The sequence below is a fragment of the Oreochromis niloticus genome, linkage group LG17, assembly GCF_001858045.2.
Source record: "Oreochromis niloticus isolate F11D_XX linkage group LG17, O_niloticus_UMD_NMBU, whole genome shotgun sequence".
Lineage (NCBI taxonomy): Eukaryota > Metazoa > Chordata > Actinopteri > Cichliformes > Cichlidae > Oreochromis > Oreochromis niloticus.
In genome coordinates, this window is record NC_031981.2 from 2,974,542 (window position 1) to 2,997,818 (window position 23,277).

The 23,277-nt window shown below is 40.1% G+C and overlaps 1 protein-coding gene across 1 annotated transcript in view; it reads left to right on the top strand.

The window, feature by feature from the left end:
- Positions 1–23,277, top strand: part of sgip1a (SH3GL interacting endocytic adaptor 1a) — a 71,375-nt gene that overhangs the window by 17,261 nt on the left and 30,837 nt on the right. Inside the window, exon 3 of the mRNA XM_025899459.1 lies at positions 77–121. Coding sequence (XP_025755244.1) covers positions 77–121 — 45 coding nt within the window. The remainder of the gene's footprint in view (positions 1–76; positions 122–23,277) is intronic.

Here is a 23,277-nt window from a genome sequence, read left to right on the forward strand (position 1 = left end):
ATCAGATCTACTGTGTGTTAGTAGCCAGGAGCTTCTTCTCTTCCCCCTCCCCTCACGACAACACCTTTCATTTCAGGCTCTTTGGAGATTGAGGAATGCAAATCTGCAACCATGATGGAAGGTAAGATCATTTTATTCTGTCTTTTTTATGCCATCCCATTTTTTCTTTTGTAATTCAGGATAATCATTAATGTCCTTGTTCTCGTGTGCTTCATCTCTTGGCAAGTGTATGAGGTATTTGAGGTTGAGATGCCAGTAGCTGTCCTTCTGTTTCGAGTACACGCATTTTGTTGACTTGCTTGTTATTCTTGGGAAAAGGGCACAGCCACTGAATATCTACAACAGAGGCACAATGGCGAAGCTAATTGAAGCGTGTGTACCTTTTGTGTTTGTGTGTGTGTGTGTGTGTGTGTGTGTGTGTGTGTGTGTGTGTGCGCGCGCACACGCATATGTCCGAGAACCCCCAGCCCCCCTTTTTCCCGCTTCCCATCGTAAAGGATTATTTGGATTTATTGTGCAGGAGGGCTTATGTGCCCAGCTGGCTCACTTGTATAAATTTTCTTTGTATGGTGTGCTCTGAAACGCATGCACACGCTCACTGCGCTGTATGACTTTGCCGTGTGTTCACACTACATGGCTGTTTAACCCAGCACTTGTATGTTTGCACCGGCAAGTGCACGCGTACATTTGAGCCTGCCGATGGCTGGACTGAGCCGTCTCTGTGGGATTAAGCATAGTGATGAAAAAGAGAATTCATCATTGTTTTAATGTCATGTCCCTTTAATTGGTGACATCATTAGGGGCAGGCCAGTGATGTAGGAATGAATCTCTATAGCTCTGCAGCTGGCACGCAAAACCCACCATCCTTCTGTTTCATGTCTTTTATTTCCTGGATTTGGTTTAGAAATCCTGTATTCAGTGACCAGTTGTGTGTTCTATGAACAAAAATGCAAAAGCTTTGAAGTGTGTACATTTTAATTGTCTTAAGGTAGAAATTTTCAAAAAATTCTGGATAAATGCACGAGGAAAATCAGTTATTTTGGCTCTTCTGTTTTGATGTCGGATGACGTTACTACAAGATGAAATTACCTCAGTGGCAGTGCTGATGAGGACAAATCTCAGCATGTTGTCTGGTTTTATGTGTTTCTCTATCAGTGTTTAAAAATAAGTGACAGCTATTGAGTCCTTTACGTTTGCATTGTAGGCAGGTAATCCTACAATTTGGTAATTTGGACTTTGGGACATGCTGTGCTGTTCACTATGCCAGTCCCCTGATTTCTGATGGATTTGTGAGCTTGAGAGAAAATTTCAGTGTTTAAAGGTATTGTGCTGAATAAGTAATGGCTATTTGACCAAATGGCTTATCGCTTGACCTTAACTGTGTATTGTCATGCTACAGTATCATGAATAGGCTTACTGTCACTTACTGTCTCATGTGTCATTATACAATACACTGCGTAGTAGGTTATGATTTATATAATGGCCATACGGCTCCACCCTTTCCATCAGACCCTGCAATTCTCTTAACACTGAGGCCTCTAACAATGATATCTAATAAGCTCATGCTGCTCATGCAGACACAAATAACTAATGAAAAGTCATGTTTGTTTTTGAAACAAAAAAGGTAAATCTGGGTAACCTTTTCCTTCCTGTAGGCCGCAGCAGTATAATATGATTCCATGTTATGTTCAGTGTTGTATTAGGATACAGAATCACAGTGACAGCACTGGGCAATTGGACACTAATGGGCTAAACTAGAATATGATGAGCTAATGGTTTAGTGTATTGTCCTGTCATAGATCACTTAACTGTCTTGGGCCAAGTTATTGGGTAACCAAAAACTACAGACCATCTATAAACCACTTACCTTCCATCAGCATGGCTAGCACAGGCTTACCATGGACTAGTGAGGGCAGGATTACAGTCAGGTGTTAAAATTGGATGCTAATCCTTGTTAGCTCTGCTTTTTAAAGCCCAATGCCACAGCCTGCATGATTGGCCCTGACTAACATACAGGCTAGAAGATGAGTAGTTACTTAAATGTAACTTAGAGCGAGAGGTATAGGCATTTCCTAACGTGTTGCTAATAGCAGCTAAAGTTAGCTCCTCGTAGCTGTTCTGAGAGATGGCTACTGTCTCAATCTAAAATAGACAGACATTGGTCTCATTAAACTGCTTACTTTTGTTTCAGTTGCTAAAATAGGCTAAAATAGGTAGTCACGCTGCACCTTTTAGAGAATGTTGTGTTTCCTTAGCATGGTGGTCTGTTCATTGTTGCATGTCGTAGAACCAGGCCAGTTCTGAAGTGTTGTGTTGTCATCGTCAGCTGCAGCAGCCATTATTCAGGTTGGCTGGAAAAGCTCAAACATAGACCAAAACATTTCTCACTAGTGTTGTTTAAGAGACATCACAAGATGCATGTATCTCAGTTTTATTAATAAGATCCTCTGTTCGATCGTGGGAAGAGATCCTTCTGCGAACATGCAGAGTTATCTGCTGTGGTGACCCACAAGGGAGCAGCTGAAAGTAGCTTTAGTTCTGCACGTACTGTACATTACCCGGGTCAGTCTTAACTTTCAGTTTTCAACAGTCGTTTGCAGTAGATGTCATTTGCTTTGCTGCTGTATATCATGTTTTTGGATCAAGTTTCTGCTACATTAATTTTTGTTCTATTTTGCTTCTGTGGAGGTTTCGTTTTATCCAGTTTTAAACTTTGCTGTTTTATGCTTGTAGTGTTACTGTCCAATAAAAAAACTACTTTGATAAGTAGCCCTACTTTCAGATTTATGACACCACATTTCATAGCTAATCCACCAGGTGCTTATTTTAAGAACAAGGAGAATGCTTTTGACCGATACAGGAACATTCAACAGAAACATTCAGTGTCACCATATTTGGATTTATATGGTTTTCACAGGACATTAAAGCTACATCCACACAGGAAGCGTTTGTGGCGATTAGTGAAGTGAACCGTTCCCGAGTTAATTGGAATTATAGTAAAGAAGGACACTAAATATAGAGAGAGGAAAAGGTACGTCTGTATGTCAGTATTGGTAGTTTTTTTTTGTTAATTTTAAATGGCTGCAATAATTCCTGGCTTCATAAAGGTTGTAATCTTCAGTTTTTCTTGATTATAGGTGTTGAATCGACTCTATGATTACATAGAAGGATGTAGGGAGCTACTTCTGCCAATTACATACCAAGCTGCTTTTTGTTGATAACTGGCTTGCGAGGTCATCAGCGTTGCTCTCCTATGGTTTCAAATATCATCTCTTCAGCAGGAAAACGTGAAGTAATTTACTGCATTTAGTCTTCTTACTGTGATCATTCGCACTTATGCTGCTCGTCTTCTCACCCATCACAAATTAATTATTCGACAAACATGTTTTTAAAAGTTGCCCCCATTGGACAACCTTGCAAGATAGAAGGTAGCCATGCTACTTAGTTGAACAAGCTACAGTTTATTGAAATCGTGTATCCGGTCTTTAAGTGATGACGTGTGAGTCCTGCTTCCAGGCCCAAACTACTCTGTGTTTATTAAGGCTGTTGTGTTTTTAACATGTTTTAATGTTTTGTATCTTGTTCTATTTAATCTGAACAAGCCCCTAAAAACAGTCAATGATCACTGTCGGCCTCTGTTTTTATTACACTATTCATTTTAAAGACGATTGCGTTTGTCCCTAACCATCGGGAACCCTCACGTTAACTTTTATCGAGTGGGAAAAAGTTAGCGTTCATCCTCCAGCTTCACTGTGTTTATGCTATGCTAACATAGCTGTGTCGCTAGCGATCACGTAGCACATCATTATATAGCAGCTAGCCCAACTTCAGTAACCCTACAAACGTCACAGCTGTTTAGTTTTCTGTTTTCATTTATGTTGGAAGTGATAGCAGAGCTGTACGTTTGAATGTTTCAGAAATCTCTCAGTCAGAACATGCTATATCATGTTTAGGTGGAAGCTAGCGAGCTAACTTCCTGTTAACTTCTAACGCCGTTAAATTTAATAAATCCTGTTTTCATGGATGCCTGGATGTTAAACTTCATTGTTACACCTGGTAAAGCAGCAACGCTGATCATTTTATTAAAGATGAAAGAATTTAGACAGTTTTTAACTCTCAGTGATGCTGCAGTGTTCGTTTGACTTTGGGACCTGAATCGGAGTTTGGACCCGGAAACGGCTAATGACGTCAGACTTAAAGAGCGGATTATGCTCAGTGTCTTTAACTTTGTTGCTAACAACAGACCTAAAAACTGAGATATACTTTGTATGGCAAGACTTTGAGGTAAAAGTAGGCCCACTGGATTTCATTTGAAGTATTTTTCATATTTCTTATTTGAATTAGTAATATTTGAGTATTACTAATTCAGGTGCTGTGCTAGCACACCAACAGTGAGAGGGCTAACGACCCCCAGGGAAGAAATGGGAGAGAGAAGACGTGTTCAGTCAGAGCAGTGAGTTGTGAGGAATATGTAGTGGTTGATAAAGATCGTCAGACGGGGAGGACTGGAGATGAGGCAGATAACTTTAAGCAATTAATAAAGACATTTCAGATTTTAATTATCTGGTTATATGTATATACATACACTTAACTTCTGTAGCCTTGGAGACGAGCTACAAATCAGACGTGTATGTGCATCCATGTCCGTGTTTGGTGCTCTGTGCGTTACAAAAGGGATCAGCTCCTATCTATTGTTCTCTATCTGATCAGTTGCAGTTAAAAACCAAAGGGCTGATTAGACGTGTCTGACCTTTCCTCTAGCGGTACTCTGGAGTCAAAACTTCCTTTATAAGGCAAACAGCACCAACATTTTTCTTCATCTACCCTAGAGCCAAAATATTTTGTTTCAGGCACTTACTCTTGTTTCACCTCTGGCCTAATTGTAAACTCTGTACAGAGTCTGGTGATATTTTCTGATCATGACTTGAAAAACACTTTTATTTTAATGACTGCATGGTATTTCCTGTGGCACCACCATAAGGGAGAAGTTCATGTTGCAGTCCTAGCCCTGATAAGGATCGAAGATTAGCAAAATCAGTATGTTTTTGGTATTCTGTCAGAATCTTTAGTACACTTAGCTACAGTAATCATTTACTACCCTTAATACACTAAACTTGTACTGAACAATTTAGTCAGCCATAGACAGTAGGAAGCTTTAATCCTGGTTACCAGCATTTGGAATTAGACTGTCACAGGGGAGGCGTAGTATTTAGAGCTTGTGTGGCTGAAAGTTGGATAAACCCTTGATTTGAATGCAGTACAGCAGAGGACGGAGAGGAGCTCAAGACATATGGTGGGTTCCACTTCGTGCCTGTATTGGTCTGTTTGTTATTTAAGGTTCCAAGCAGCAAAATTTAAGAAACGTTGTTGTTGTTGTTGTTGTTGTTGTTGTTGTTGTTGTTATTAGTATTATTATTAGTATTATTATTTGCTTAATTCATCATTTATTTGCAGTGTCACTGGTGCTTTTGTCTTCTGCATTCTGTATTTTGAGGCTTTCGTGACATAAAATATATTATAATTAAAATTTTACCTTTAAAGTTGCATAATAAAGATCGGATTCTGCTATACAAGCTCAGTTAAACTGATGCTGTTGAATTCAGGATCATTTTCTCGGCCGAGGTGAAATGGTGAGGGTTCTTGCTCCTGGCTTAGCTGGAACAGTCTGTGATATAAATGTCATAAATACTTTATCAATATGTAAAAAATTATTTCATACACTATCATCTTACCGGGAGAAAGTTCAAACTGAATATTGCTGATACGAAATAAAGAACACGTCAGTCACTCTCACCCATCTCTGTAGTCGCTCTTTTTCTGAGGATTGAGGATTCCCTGCCTGTAGGTAAGATCGCTAGAAGGCAACGAGCAGCTCTCAGCCTGTGCTCAGGTTTACGAGGATCTTTCAGATTAAAAATACTAATGACTGTGTTACTAGAAAAAAATGACATAGTATAGATAGTATTCGAGTGTCTGAACTTTGAGGGCATAAGCTCTGCAGTGACTCAAAAGAGCTAACGTTCATCACATACAAGTTACTTTTTGCCAAAAGAATGAGTGAATATCAGAATCAGAGAAACTTTATTAATCCCAGAAGGAAATTGAGTTGTCATAGCAGCAGATATACAACAAACATGAAGCACTGATATAAAGTGAGTGTAGAAACAGATATTAATGGATAAATATTCAGATAAACAGATAAATATAGAGAGAGGTATAAATATAAGTGTGTGTGTGTGTGTGTGTGTGTGTGTGTGTGTGTGTGTGTGTGTGTGTTCGTTCCACATGTGTGGATCTGACCCAAGTGGATGAATCAAAGAGTCTGATGGCAGCAGAAGGAACGAGCTCCTGTAACGTTCCCTCAGACGTGAGGTTGAAGCAACCTGTTGCTGAAACTGCTCTTCAGATTGTCCAGTGTGTCATGGAGGGGTGGGAGTCATTGTCCATGGTTACCAGCATTCTGTCACTGATCTGGGGTCTCTTATGACATAATTGTGCAAATTATCAGGTTCTGCAGTGAATATGTGAATAACTGAGTGGTTTGTAACAAGCAAAACACTGAGCACGTCTCCAAAAGTATCCCTGTGACTCACATATTTTAATAATTAGAGATAAAACTGCATGTAACTTCAAAATGCATTTTTTAAGAACTATGTGCTTGTTATTTATATTGTTAGAGAACCATGGAGGACATTGTGGTAAAACTAGTAGCTGTATGTTTGCTCTAGAAGACTTTTGTCCTACACTGGTTCCTATTCGAGACCCAAAGGAGTAATCTGGTGTCATTTGCCCAAACCTTTAACTCATGTGGAGTGATGCGTTGGAAACAACCCTCGGTAGCCTAGAAATTTTATGACGAATACCAAATGTGAATAAGCAAAGCAGAATTGTATCTTCCTTCTTCTCCTCACAGCCAACTGACACATAAAGCTGTACGAACAGCTGCATGAAGGTAAGCAGGAGAAATATAGTGTCATCCATGTTTGGCAGGAGTGAGGCACAAAATCTAGTGTAGCGCTCTTGACAGGTTGTTGTCGATGCATTTTAGTAATTAAATAGGACACAATGAGATAAAATCAGACAGAGACGAGGAGGGGTCTGTTGGTAATTTCCAACATGCTTCTCTACAGAACGTATGGAGGTGATCGACTACTTCTGACGTTGGTTTGTACGCTGGAGAAGTGACAAGTCTGAGTCACTGGCTTCTCCTAATAATAACAAAAGTGTGTGTGCATGTAGCACAGCATTAGATAACGCTGATATGAAAAACAAATGTTTGCGCATGTGTGGTCAGGTCATCAATGTTTGTTTGCGTGCGTCTTCCTCAAAGTGTGGCAGACACAGAGGAAAGCTCTTTGTTGAATGTGTCACAGTAGAATGGGTCTATTGTGGCCGTGCTTTACAAGTCTGACAGAGACCCAAATGAACTTTCCCACAACAAAGACACACAGAGGCAGAAATTCAGGAGGGAAGGAGATGAAGTGACAGCAGTCGGAATTCATTTGCTGCTTCTTCTTCACACTTTTCGTAGCACCATATTCCATCGTAGACAAGAGCCCGTCCAAATTCTGTCTTGTTTTTTTGTTTGCGCAGACACACCCGATCACGTGCACACACGCGTAGATAAGCTTATGTAATGATAACCGAGATTCAGAGCAAGGTAAGCGGACATGTTTGTCATGGAGCGGCCGCTGGGGGAAGGCGAGGTTCTCATGTGATGGGATGTAATGAGACTACATGACGTGTGTTTGCTAGCTAAAAATGAAAGGCACTGCATGTAATTTAGCTGGTAATTTTTCAGTAATACTAATATTTAATGTTTTCCGGCTATAATTACATCTTATGTCCCAGTCGGCAGCGTAGTGGTTTTAAATTGAGATGCTGTGCATTAAAAAGCAAACGTGGAGTACCACAGACTGTTAACGACTGACTAAAGATGCTGGTTTCAGCCTGACAGGACCCACGCAGGGATTAGAGGAGCCTGCTGTCAAAGCAGTAGGTGATTTGCTGTCAAAGACGTGTGGTCTAATTTAATCAGTTTCATCATAAAAAAACAAAAAAACCCAGCCTGGTCTTGTGATAACGCACCTGCCGTGTTTTTAGGTGAGAGCCGGTTGAATGTAGCTCAGAGGCCTGTGGTTTGTTTTCGTGCGGCTGTGTTGTTACTGAGCAAAAGTTTGAAGGTGAATCAGAGGCTGTGCTCATTTCAAAAGTGCTTTATCTTTACCGATGATCAAGAATAATTCATTTAGTCAGCTACAAACGATGAATGCTAAAGTTACAAAATAGCTAAAATCAGATGCCTTGCTGGATATTAAATGTGAAATATTTCATGTTAAAACTTTAGTAAGTTTACAAACAGGAGTTGCGTCTGGTAGCAGAAGGCTGCTTATTGTTTCATTTGATTGATATCAATTGCTGTGACGCGCTAAATTAACTGAAATCTACAGACAGGATTTTTGCATCGATCCAATGGACAACTTACTTGGCATTATGACTCAAAGCAACGAGGTTAACGAGCTCAGGGCAGAATAAAATGTTTTCAGTGAGACTGTATTGAACGTGCCCTGCTGTTGAGCCAAATACAAATGGCAACAAGGTCTTTCATGTTTAATCCACAATAAATGGGGGAAAAGTCTTTTTACATTAGCATAGTCCATGCAGAGTAAAGTGGATCAGCTCACGGAGCAATCCCAAGTAAGCAATTTGAGAAGAGACATTAACATAGAGATGCACGGACAGAAGCTGGCAGAAGGATATTGTATTTGTTAAATGTTATATACCTATGTGGTATGTGACTTTTGTTGCCATGATGCCAGGTCTCTCTTGGAAATGAGATTTTTACCTGGATAAATAAAGGACTAATAATAACAAGAAGCTCTGCAAAAGGAGAATGAAGACGATGCTCTGCAGCCATTTCAGGGAGGGAGCAGGCGAGCAAAATGAGCGGTGTAGATAGAAAACGTGATGATGTGAGTTAAAAATTCCAAATAGGATGGTGTGAGAGGTGAAAAAGGTGTTTAGTTGAGTCACTTTGTTTGCTTTTGTGTGACATTTGTGGCATTTCTGGAATTTGACCAGATTATATGATGAAGATGAGCATAAGCACTTCATTTATTTATTTTCTTTAAATCTTCCGCTTTGGTTTAAAATCGCAGCTCAAGGCATATCCTCATTTCTGTCATGACTGTGAACAAATCCACAGGGTTGCAGGAAACCCCTCTAGGAAGTTGGATGTATTTTGCTATATAATATTCATGTGTGTCTCTGTATAATGTATTCATCTCCCAGGTTGACTCTTACTGCTTGGCCCAATCTCCTTTTACTCTGCTTAATTAATAAATCAGCGTGACATAACAGTGCAGTTAAATGGATGCATTTGCGTATTCTTTGTTTGTGATTACCCACTTACCCTGAGCATCTGTATCTACTTCAGTTAGTCATTTTCTGGGTTTCCCAGAATACCTTTCACCAGCCCCTAGAAAATCTCTATGTAGCAGTGTAATAAAGGTGGAAGTATTTTAGTGTGATCTCAGTTTCACATCCAGCCACCCATGTTATTGATAAGAAAATATAGCTGCAAAGAAGAACTGAAATATGCTGCTTTTATACTTGGGTTAATTAGAAAAAGTGTTTTTGTTTTCATCCTTGTATCCACGCAGAATCCCCCCTTTTACCATATCTGTTATGTCTGGATGCAGCGTTTCACGTGTGTTCCTACTGTGTGGCTACAAGCCAACGCAGTGTAAACAGATGTCTTTTTCAATCAGCACAGGCTTGCACTAACACAGTAATGCAGAGACCCAGCTACAGGAAGAGATTAGGTTGATGCTGGCTTTGTTGAGAAATGTAGTGATGACGGAAGGGTTGAAGGGTTTGGCTGTTGGAGAGCAATAGAGGGATTGAGGGCGATGGAAATGTGCAGCGGTGTCTCGCCTGCTGTGCGTGATGTGTGCAACCTGGGAGCTGAGTGTGGGTCATTACATATTTGTAGTGCATGTACAGTTTATTGGGCTATAGGCCTGATTTATGTCCAGGCTTATACTAAAGATCTGGGGGGGAAATCCTTGATGTCCTCACTCGACCTGTCAAAAAGTTCTTTTTATTCCCATTTAAGAACTCAAGAAAAAAAGTGTAAGAGGTAGATTACCCAAGGTAAAACACACACAAACATACTTCAGGCAGTGAAGTACGTTTGCAGCAGTGCAACTTTAATAGAGATTTTCAGCAGCAGGAGAAGTAAATTAAGCCTGACGGTGAACAAAAGCAGTGCCTGCTCACTTAAACGTACAAACCTCGTATCTGTACGCAGGCAACATGGCAAAAAGTTGCTACTGCAGCCTGTGAAGCATTACAACAATACTTTACCTCATGACATTTGGTACAGACTTTCCAAAACCTATTTAGTAGTGCTTGTAGAAAAACTCGGTGCTTCATTTTTTGTCTTTTCTTATTTCTAATGTTAATTTGTTCTGATTAAGAGTATGTTGAGACATTACACTCTGTAAATTTCAGTAACTTCTGGAAAATTCAATCATTCCTTCGACCAAACTGTACATGCAAACTGTATTATGATGTAAGTAACAAGGTGGCACAGAAAGCACACAATTTAAAAACAAGTGGGTTTGTTTGTTTGTTTTTTTATAGCTGCGGTACTAAAAGTAATGTAACCTGGAATAACATTTTTGAATTATTCATCAAGCCCAGTAATCCCACAGTGCAAGTGAACTTCAAGCAGAAACAAAGCGACCTTTGCATCCATCTTTGTCTTTTAACTCTCAGAGGCCTCTGTGATGTCAACACAGCTCTTTGACCTTGCTGACCACGGCTCCTCTGTTGTTGTTGTTGTTTTTTATTTTATTAGCCATCACCTTCTTTTCAGTACAAATATGTTGCGGAGTTCAGGAGGCGAGCATTTCCTGTCCTCTTTTTCTGTGCAGCACAAGTATGTGCGACTCTCATTTGCCACCTTTTTAAATCGTCATTCAAACCCCTTGTTTGTTTGTTTGTTTTGTTTCTTTTTTAACTACATCGTACATCTACTTTTATAGTTATATTGTATACAGGATCACTAAAGCTTAGCTGACATATAGAGGATGCACCCTGGACAGCTCACCAGTCCAACACAGGCTGGCACACACAGACTGAACCAGATACTCTCACTTTCATACCTGTTGATTTGGTGTCATCAGTTGACTTAACCTTATGTATGTAGGCTGTGATTTGGGGGTGCCATGTAATGAAAAGCTTGAATGATAACGCTCGGTTTATATTAAACATTCTTGGCAAGTCTCCACAGCAAGTTTTTATTTGTCAGTTACTGAACAGGATTGTAGCTTTACGGGAAATTCAAAATTTGGATTTGTTCTTACTTAATTATTGTGATCTTATCTAATCTTGAAATGCTCTTAGTCCCACTAACCACACTACTTCAAATATAGCGATGGTTTTATTTTCTACAATTTAAAAAGAAATATTTATAATTACTACAAAAATGTTATTTTTCATTATGTCACTGACAATAAATGTGACTTTGTCAGAAACACAGAAACCTTCTCGACAAGAAGGGCCAGAGCCATGTCTGCTTTCAGAGATGATTGTGATCATTTGCCAGTGCTGGACTCTATTCTGTGGTGTGCTCACGGTATCTACAAGTCCAGCGATGGTGTGGGTATGGAGGTTGACGGCAGCAGTAGAAAGGTGGGATCAGTAAAGTATTCTGATCTGAAACTACTTTTTAATTTAGCCGTATCAAGCTCATAGGTTTATCAGAGTATACACAATCTGTTAAGTGATGACATATCAACCCTGCTTCCTGGTTCAAGCTCCTACTGCTTTTGAAACGCGTTGCAATGCTTAGCGGAGCTTTTGAGCTTTTGCGATACGGTGAGGCCGTGGCGCCACGGCGAATTTTGATGACTCGCCATGAAGAAACAAATTAGTGTAACTCAATGAAATCCAGTCTGATCAGTACCAGACTTTACAGACATGTCAGACCTGCCCTGAACAGATTGATGTGCCCATTGTCAGGAATACGCAGAGCGCCACCTAGTGGCAACAGGAAATGTCATGTCTTTCACTTTGTTGTACTGATTTTCACAGGTTCATCGTGGCCACCTCAAAAGCGGTGAATATCACGATCAGTCCCTCATGATGCTTCAGTGAGAAAATTGTGACTTTAAACTGAACGGCGCACCCTGGTGGTAACGCTGTTCACCATGAACTATGAAGTGGCTTTTGAGTGGCTTGGAAAGTTTAAAAAGTCTTGAAATTTGGCGTACACCTCCAATGTGATGAAGGCTTTGTTGTTATGGGTTCATTTTCCTTGAATAGTGCAAAATGGCTCCACAGCGCCCCCTACAATATTTCAAAACAACAGCCCCTGCTCTGTGTTTTATGTATGAGTCTGAAACCTGGTAAGCTTATAGGAGATATCAAGATGTACAAAAAAGTCTCTTGGAGCAATATCCCAAATCCAACAGGAAGTCAGCCATTTTAAAATTAATGTGTAATTTTGGCAACGTTTTCCCCTCTTTTCAGGCACCGTACTTTGACGAACTCCTCCAAGGGATTTCATCAGATTGACGCGATCTCCTGTGTGTGGAATCTAAAGACCTTTGTGATGTTAAATTGCGAAGCTTTTTACGTTCAGGGAAACGGGGTGGTCATGGCGGCACGTGGAGTTTCAATCACTCGCCAAAAAGCAGTAATCTGCTGTCACTCAAAAACACAATGTCCAATCTCTCCCAAAGGTCGCAGGCGTGATGAGACTCGAGCTCGGAAATGTTTGTTATGCCATTTGTCAGTAATGGTTAGAGCGCCACCTAGTGGGACGATCATCATGATTGAATGAGATTAAATGTTAGCTGGTGGTTAAATGCATGAATTCCATAAATGTGACATCAGATCGGACGTGCTGGTTTTAGGTGTTGAGCGTGGCTCGACGCGATGGGGTGCGAGGGCCCTCATAACGCTGCTTGCAGCTTTAATTTTCCTTGTATCTGGATATGACTGAGGCATTAGCTCATTCTGTGTTTGATGGCATGTCATACTAACCAAACAAGGCAGCAGGAGCCATTATGTGATACACAGTAATGTAGACAAGTAACGGGGGGAGGAAAAAAAAAGCTTATTTAAGTTTGCAAACATGCACAAAAAAGCTAAACAAATTGGGTAAACCCCCAAAAGGAAATGGGCACTACAAAAATACTAAAACTGCTGACCGTGAGTTTAACTGTAAACTCCAGCAGCCATACATGTGTCAGTCAGTTTAATGTGGTCAGGCTAATATAAACTGGGACATCAGTTATTGTTCACTTGTGCAAATGACACACTTTACTTTGCATAAGCGAATGTTCCCAAGGTGTGTATGTTTGTATTCGTGAGATAGAGATGATAAATGATGATGAGATGGTCCATCTGCCAGTCATAGCCCAGGAGCTCAGGTGGATGACTCAGAGCAGATAGGATTTCATTAGCAGACGTCAGGCCAGGCTGCAGAATAGAGGAGTCATTGATTTTCACCGTATCAGCAGAGAGAGGGACAGAAGGGGAGAAAAGGAGACTTTGGGTTTGGGGGACTGCAGCTGAGAGAAAACTGCACATCAGTGAAAGTGAACCACACAAAGCACCTGTCATCTGCAGTGCTGCTGTAAGATGCTGCTGAACAGTACTGAAAGAAAGGTTGTTTGTGTCTATAATGAAAGATGGGCACAATGGACTTTATATTGTTTTTTTCTCTGGGCCATTTTTATGCAAATATCATTGAGACTCATCAGTGGAGGAAGAAGAGGGAGATTTATTTCCTGCACTTTTTGCTGAGAATGACGTTCGTGTGGAGAATGCAGTCTGTAAGTCCAGCAAATGTAGATCTTAAATGCAAATGTAGCAATGGCTTTCACCCTCATGGCACTTCCTCACAGACGGTTTCCTACAATCAGGGATTTTGTGCAGCACCGATGTTACATTCTTGTTTTTCGTTCTTGATTGCGAGGCATCGAGTTCAGATTTTATTTCATTCATCAGACCCTCATTTGATTTTGTTCTAAAAGTCAAATTGGATATGTGACAAAGGGGAAAAACATAAAGCCATAGTGGTAAAACAGTAAAAATAATAAAAAACAAAGTATTCTCTGTGGTTTGTGCCGGTAAAGAGGGATGGGTGGATAAACCAAAGTCAGCTGGAAAGCTTGGAAATGATGTGCAGTCCTTTTCATTATACCAGACTAGTCTCTCCTTCATTCATTTCTTTAACAACTTCATTGCTGAAAGACTCAGATTCATATATAACAAATGGTCGAGGCAGATCCACTCTGGTGAAACAAATTAAAGGGTTGGTAAAGGAAGTTACTCCTTCGCTGTTTGCCTCGTGTTAACCTCTGTCTATAATTTCTGGCAGCTATGCAGTGACAGGAAAATGTCTTGGTCCTGTTTCCTGCGATCAAAGATCGGGCTGCCCAACTAAGTTTTTAAATTTGAGCAGAATATGTCATCTTTAAACGTTTTTCATTAAATGCAAACACAGGATGTACTATGCTTCCTCCCAGAATCACAAGGTTTTGTTTTGCCATTTCTTTTCTCCTCCTACAAGTCATGAGGCTCTGAGCAAACAGTTGGATTTGCTACTGTCTGAGAACATCAGCATCACTTTAGTGCCTTATGTCTGAGAGAGAAGTGTGATTTATAATATTATGACAATATTAATTTGATGTAAAAATGTACTTTTCTGTATTTTTATAATTTAAGAAAATATTTTTTCCTATTTGTAGTATTATTATTATTATTATTATTATTATTATTATTATTATTATTATTATTACTTGAATGTGATCAACTGTGTCTATTCTGACCAGACTGCAGTACTTTCAGTGTTACAGTATAGTGCAATCCCAAGTTTCTTTCTAAATGTAATCGTGCAACGTGTTAATTTAGTCACTCAGCTCCTCTCGGCGCCCCCAGGCCATCTCATAATCATCTCTGAGATTGCCTTCCTCAGTAAAATATTTAGTCGTCGTGTCTTTATTTCATTTCATTGACCTAAAATTTAAACTCTTACAGAACGTGCATTAAAAACGGTGTATCATGTTCTTTTTAATCACAGGAGGGGGGCATGCAGGGTGTAATCCCTCTCTGCCCGGCACTTTTTAAACTCTCTGAGAGCACATCAGTGAGCTTCTGTGTAGTGCAAACTGTTCTTCATCTGTGTATGATCCATCTGCACATTCAGCAGGTCGAATGCATTTGATGTTAACTTGGCCTCTTTCTATCTCCATTACTTAAGTGCTGCAGTTATCGCAGGATTCTCTCCTGAAATGGCCCCTTTGTTGGTTTAGAAGTAGCAGCTAGTTACATAACATGGAATCACTGCTTTTTGGAAAACCTATTTACAGCATCATGTGTGCTCGATGTTAGCAACACATAAAACAATAAAATAAAAACACAAAATGATTGAGGAATAACACAGAAAAGGTCCCAAATCTTTAGGATTATGAAAAAAATGAGAATTGTTCTGATATGTTTGAACCTGTTGCCTGTTTTCTTCAATCATCATCATCATTATTATTATTTGTGCATTTTTTTTGCTGGGTACTTACAAAGTAGGTGCAGTGTGTATGTGTAACTTGAGTCAACTTGTGGGTTATATAAACTTTTCCATAACACCGGGTTGCTGGGCGTTAGTGACACTGGGAATGATGGTCTGTTCCCTCAAAGTGTTTCCAGATCTTGTGGTTCATACTGGTTTCTCTCCTCTTTTTTTTCTTTCTCTCCTTATGTTACTGTTTCTTCCTCTGCCCTGCTTTTCTTTTTAGATGCTCGCCTGTGTTTTGAGGACCGTCACTGTGAAAACATGCTGTCAGAGGTTTTTGATCATTTTTTTTTTTTTTCCCTTTGTGAAACATAGACAGTCAGAAATTCTTTAGCCAACCAAAATCTGGCCAAACCTGTAATCTGGGTGTGAATAAGGGAGGGGTGGAAGCAGTGGTCTGCTTTAACCAGAGAGAACTGAGATTAGTGGAGGAACTAAGGCAAATGTAATCCGCAGGAATTTGGGCCGGCTTTTTAGGATCATGTCACAATAAGACGGACGAGAGGTAAAAGACAACACGGTGTGGCGCATTGACTCGACTCCTCTCGGCTGCGTTCTTTCTTCTCTCCGTCCCTCCCCCTTTTGTCCTCATTTTCATAATTGTGAATCAACAAACAAAGCAATTTCCGGTTCTTCCCTCTGGGCACGCGGGAGGAGGACGTGACCAGGTTGCATCTGAGCCGCTGATATGTATCGACATTTTTTTTTTGTTATCGAGCCTCATCTGGGTAAGACCACACACATGTAGCCTGGCAGTGAGCTGTGTGTGCAGGGCTGCTTGGTGCTCATGTGGAAAGCTTCTGATTGTGCGCAGATTTATAATCTGACCTGGGATCAGCTGTTAGTCGCTCTACCTGATGTTCCGACACCCTCGTATCTGTCGCACCACCTCCTCCTCCGTGGCTGGATTTTTTGTTTTTGTCTAATCAGAATCTAAAATAGCTAAACGAACAGCAAATACTCAACATATCTAAACTTGAAACACAATATAAGAAAAAACAGACAAACAACAAAACGCAACAAAAATAAAACATTCATAAAGTGGTAATCAGATTTATTTTTTTATTTTCCCTGAAGTTTTCTTGGTCCAAGACTTTTAACTTGGGTTTTTTAAATTTAATAACCTTCATTAAAACACTCAGCTTCAGTTCTTACAAGCATCCAAGGCATAGATAGCATCACAGTTATCTACTTGGTTACTTGATGATGTAGTAAAACACAGTAGAATGGGAAGAAAAATGGAATTATGTAACAAACGTATCCACATACTTTGTGGCACCTGAATGTGAAACTGTGCTGAGGATCATAAAGGAATAGTTCAGAGGACTTTGTGTAGCTTGACATGCTTTTTCACCGTCGTTAAATATGCGCCTGATTTCATTAGTGCAAGTTTGGCAGTTTTACCATCAAAGCAATTAAGGTGGGCAAAGAAACTTAATGTTCCAAGATCCTTATTTTGGCTTGGATGGTTTTCTTGGACTGAAGCCGAGCTCACGGACTGTCGACGTGCCAAAAACTGCGCCGCAGCACCTCTGTCTTTCTCCTGCCTGAACACAGTTTCTTCTGCTACTCCGTTTTTCTCTATAATGTGAAAAAACGAACACTTCTGTGCCAACCGACACAACGATGCATTGTAAAGGATTTACTGTGAATTAGCTTCACAAAGGAAACTATCGTAATGCAGCCATGTCAGATTGTACTACACAGCACAGAGGTAAGCCTTTACATGTGCTTATCATTGAAGTGCTTCAGTACATGGGATGCACTGCTTAAGCTTGAAAAAACCAAGAACAAAGCAGAACAAACGCAGACAGATTCTACAAATATTAGAAATAATTTACCAGCGAGCGAAAGATCACAGGTTGTTTGAGCTGGAGTGTCTAATTTGTCAGTTTCCAGTGTTGGTCCCTTAATGTCTAAACAAATACTGATTGACCTGTCATTGATGACCAGACGTGCTCCTGTTAGTTTGCTAGTATTACTTTCCCCATATAAACAGATTAACAATGTGTGTGTGTGTGTGTGTGTGTGTGTGTGTGTGTGTGTGTGTGTTTCAACGTGTAATCAAATACATGAGGAAGATTTTAGCTATATCTCCACGACTAACTTCAAAGTATTTCCTTCAAAGTATTTTTGTAATGAGCATGTGTTGATTCTGTTACATTGTTAATAATGATTAAGAATTAACAATCTTCTGAATGGTAACACCGAATCATGATGGCCTCCTGGGCCTGTTTTATCTCGATAAAGGCTGTGGGTGCATCTCAAACGTTTTCTCACCACAGAGTCTCGATCCTTTCTCCTCCCTCGTCCTCCTGCTCTTCGTCCTCCTCCTTAATACTGCTGAGTTCAAACTCTGTGCAAACACCGATCTCGTGGTTTTGAGAAGAAAAAATAACATCCTCTCATCAGTGAATCACACTTCATTGTACACCCACACTGTCTTGTGCCTCATGGCTCAGCTGCTTTGAGTCACTGTATTTGATATTAAAATGAAGCCAAGACAAGAATCTCTGGGTAGTTAGGCCCAGAGAGCACTTTATGTATTTATCACATTTTCTGTTCCACAATCTCAGAACAGATTTTGTGAATCAAGGTAGCTCACAGTGAGCAACGCCTGTCTTTGTAATAAGACGGGAGGTTGAATCGCGCACTGAGAGCTTGTTTAAATTTTAAAAAACAAAATGCTTGAGCAGCCATAAAGCAAAGATTTTTTTTTTTTTTGCTGCTCCTCCTTTTCTTATCTCCTTACGACAAAGATGGTGGCACTTAGTGGCACACAAGATTAGTTTCCTCTAAATATTTCTTTCCTGAACGACTTTCAGCTTTGCTTAGAGTTACCGTCACCTTGAAGTGAGGTGCTGTACCCAAAGCTTGTGATTTCCTAAATTGAAAGCAGATAATAAACAGTTTTATCTGCCCCAGTGTTTTAAGACCAGCCTCTCAAAGTGTTGTTCAATATGACTCTGCTACATTACTCGCTGACCAATCAGTGCGTAATGTAGCTTAAATTTTACTGTTGGAAATGTAAGTTTATTTTGATGCACATGCGTTTTTTGTTTTTTTGCAAATTGTGCAAAATAATATTTATTGTAATTTTTCCTGCAGTTTGTAAAAACGGGTGCATCTCAAAAATGAAACTATGAAGACACTTGAAATAAATTTCCTGTGGTTGGAAACTATTTTATCAAACTTTTTTACATTTGCCGTTTTGAGCGATATACCTGTGAAATTTCTGTAACTACAAATATGTGTACAAAAAAAACCCCTATTTTAATTTTTTCTGTAGTTTATTGCACTTGTTTGCAATTCATCTAGTAGCTATGGACCTAATGCATGCATATTAAAATTTCGGATATATCAGTTGTATTGATGCATATTAACTTGAAATGCTCCAAAAATGTGACTCCAGCAGGTCAAAATATAGAGACTTGGTTCTGTGGTGGGTTTAAAGGGTTATTAAAATGAATCACATTTGTTTTGTGTTGATGCTGCTGGGCTGTGTCAGAGAGATTATCCTGACCATCTTACTTATGGGATTGAAAACGCTGACCACAAGTCAATAAATACATGTAGAGCAGTGCTGCAGGAAATTACTTGTTTTCACTCATATTTTTCTCAGTGTTCTTTGATAATGACACAGAGCTTCATGAGCCTCTAAATATCGTGTGTGTGTATAAACTGTTAAACTTCAAAATCATCTTCTTTGCTCACACTGTAGCGTATTGTCCTTTATGTAGCGCGCCCTTTCATTTCTGTTAATTAAAAACTACAGTCAATTCAATTCAGCTTTATTTATACAGCGCCAAATCACAACAACAGTCGCCCCAAGGCGCTTTATATTGTAAGGTAGACCTACAATAATACATACAGAGAAAACCCCAACAATTACAACAGTCTTGATCAATACGTCCAGGCACACTGGATGAACTCATCGTGTCTTGAAGCCAACATAATAAGACTGGCCTTGCTATTTTAATCTCTATTCACAAGTGAGCATCTGTTGCAGACAACTTATTATTATAATTCTCATCATCTTGAGCAGAAATGTGGTACCACCTAAACTAGAGCTGGGCAATATATCGAGTTTTTTTTAAAAATATCGATATATTTTTATACGAGATATAAGATGTGACAATATCGATATAGTCTATGTTACGTTATAATTATAGTTGCGGAGCCGCAAGTTTGCCTCTCTTTCGTCCACTTTTGTCTCTACGCAGCGTTACTCGACCTCGCCTCTCCTACACTGAACACAACTCCCCCTCCTCCCCCATCGCTTCACCTGCAGGCAGCGACAAGATGGACACGGCAAATCTCCGTTAATGAGTTACTGCGCATCGCCCCGTGCGTGGGGCTGGACGGTGTCAACGTGTTAACGAGCTAGCCACGCTAACGAGCTAGCCCCGCTAACGCCATGCACGGCCTGAAATCCTTTCATCTTCTCAAAAGTTGACTGCGCGCCTTTTGTATGAATTCTGGTTGTGCTTGATGACCGCGAACCGATTTTATGTGATACACGGAGCTCAGCAATCTGTCAAAAAATGTTTTAGTACAACTTTGGTAAGCTACGGAGCTGCACCGCTTGATGGATTGTCGGAGCATTACGGCTACCGAGGAGCCTCGCGGAGTGATACGTACTGTGCTTCAACGTAATATTACCGTATTGTGTGTATAAGGACTAGGGCTGCCACAAACGATTATTTTGATAGTCGACTAGTCACCGATTATTTTTGCGATTAGTCGACTAATCAGATCATGCATCCATTGGACGTAAAACGTACAGCTTATTGCACCAGCATGCATCTGCTCTTATATAACTATCATTAGCTTACAGCTTTAAGTGTTTAAGGTATGTGCTAACCAAAAATAAAGACAAGATGGTAGTTTATTAAATTTTAATGAAATTTGCAGATTGTTTCGGTGAAGTTTAATAAACTCCTTGCCATCTAAAATATAACGGGACACTGGAGTATATATTCTTGAGCATCTCACACTCCTGATAATCAGTTGTCTGCTTGACGTTTATTCAGCTGTGTAAAAACTATAACTTTAATCTCAGGCAAACCGATTTACTCAGGAACAAATAAAATACTAAAAAAAAAGCCAAACAATAACATTTTTAAGTTATCTAAGCGACTTCTATATGTTTAACCTGAGTAGCGAAAGACGGAGCGGAGGTGGGTTTGAAAACGATTTGCCGGGAGTCCGGTGTTCTCACGAGCCTTGCCCCCGGCTAGCTATCGAGCTAGTGGGTAACAGACGTCTCCGAAAACGTCGGAGCGCTTTTGAAAATATGTGGTGTCTTGATAAACTGAGCAGATACTTGAGGTTTACACAGTTACATTCTCGCCTGAAAATATGTTAAACGTTTATTTTGTGACCCAGAAAGAATAATAAGAGTAATATTAAAACTAACTAGCTGCCGCCATTGTTGGAAACTGAGCTGGGCTGCGCTATGAGTTCTGGGACAGAGCTACTTCTTCTTCTTCGGGATTTAACAGCAGCTGGCACTCTTGTACATGCAGTGCTGCCATCTTCTGTTTCAGTCCGTTATTACACTCTTAAATCCTACTACTTATTCCTGCATCTTTTGTGATCTTACAAAGCTTCAAACGACGCGTCGACTATTAAATCAGTCGTCGACGATTTTGATAGTCGACGTAATCGTGACTAGTCGACTAATCGTGGCAGCCCTAATAAGGACCATAAATGGCTCCTGTTCAGAGACATGGTTACGAAGCGGATTTCAAACTCCAGGCTGTCAGTCACGCAGTAGAAGTTGGGAACAGAGCAGCTGTGAAATCTGTCTATGTTATTATGCTCAGCGTCTGTTAGTTTACATTTTGACTGCACAATTGTGAGCTCTTTATTGTGCACAAAACAACATAGTTTTCTTTTATTTATAGAGCATCATTATTTAATAAGTGCTCATAATTTATTTTTGAGTAGTTTTTTTCATGTACATCTATGCTGTATGTTAATAAAAGTGCCTGTGTGACATCTGGGACACAGCTTTGACTAAGAACTCTCTTTTTGTTCTTATTTTATGGCTTTAAAAAAATATTGAGATATATATCTTATATCGCCATCCAGCTAAAAAATATCGAGATATGAATTTTGGGTCATATCGCCCAGCTCTAACCTAAACACCTTTAAAACTATTTATCTGAAAGGAGTTTCATAATGCAGAATCTTTTTTTTTTTTTTTTTTTTTAATGAAAGCCTGTATGTGATGTGTGTTATCAGGAAAAAGACTGAGGAGAGATGGCGTTACTTTTTCCCAGCACCTATGAAATGGCTGCTTCTCTAACTGAACAAGTTGTTGTGGCTCTGAAATGTCACATGCTTATAGAGGGAAGGGAGATATCCTCCTTTGGGTGGGAGATTCAACCATGCTGCTATATTTCAGGGTACTGTCAGACTAATGTGGCCAAAAGAAGCTCTACTGTCCCCCCCCCCCCCCCCCCCCCCCCAGTGGCAGCGGCGCTGATGTGTTTTGATAGGAGGGCATGACTGAAATAGCCACGGACTTGTCTTGAGGGAGAAGTCTGAGGTCTAGCAGTGGTTAGGACAATTGTATGCTGGCATTATTCATATTTAGGTAGGGGGGTGTGTGTGTGTGTGTGTGTCTCTGTCTGTGTGAAAACAATTGAAAAGCTCTTGTAAGAAATCATTGCCTTTTGTCTTATTAAAGTTTCAAATATACATGTTTATGTACCGAAATCACTACCTAACTTGGGGTTTGCTGATGCTTTGACAATTACGCTTTGAAAAACAAAAACAGCTTTATCTTTGATCACTTTATCAGAAATATACATTTGGTAACTATATGAAGGAGGCCGAGGTCAGAGGCTCATCTGTGGCACGAGCAGGAGGTGGAAGGGGTGTCCTTGATTCTTATGTCATGTCAACAAAGTAGACATTTCCCCCGTGTCCTTATATCAAAGATCCATGTTAATAGCTACTTTGTTGGCTCTGCAGCAGGGTCATTTGTAGCACAGTCCTTGGTGGATGCTATTTGGAGCCTGGGGATGAGAAGCTTGAGTGCAGGCTGTTTATAGTGAAGGAGGGGATGCGCAATAATGGGACGCAGGAAGAGATGGACGGAGACTGGTAATAAAAAGCAACACTGGTTCTAGCTAACGTTTCATATTTTGACATTTAATATATTGTGAATCTTATTATCTCTGATGGTTAAGGACACTTTAATAAATAAGGAAGGTTTAATTAAGAGCTTGGATGAAATGCTGTGATGGCAGCAGTGTGAAAAAATGTGTCTGTACCAATGACAGCATCATAAACCTAAAAGAATAAATACAACACAAAAAAGAGTGCAAACACATAAGGATGCATCACCACCATCCTCACATTCTCAGACACTTTTTGTTCATCTCTGCACCAACCGCTCGCACGCCGCTGTATGGTTTCTGGCTCTGACCCACTTTATTTAGAGGTGTGTGACGTCACTCAGTGAAACGGCTCCCTTTCTCTCCAAAGGGTGTGTGCATGCATCAAAACTATCCAGTTCCTAATATGTGTATGTGTAGAGTTGTGTGTTCATTGTGGATACATTGTTACTGCGAGCGTTGCACACGATGGCTGACAGCGCAGCCACCTGGCCTGTACAGTCAAGTTCTAATTTTAGCATTCACAACCTCAAACAGAAACTGGCACTGTCTCTTTGTCTT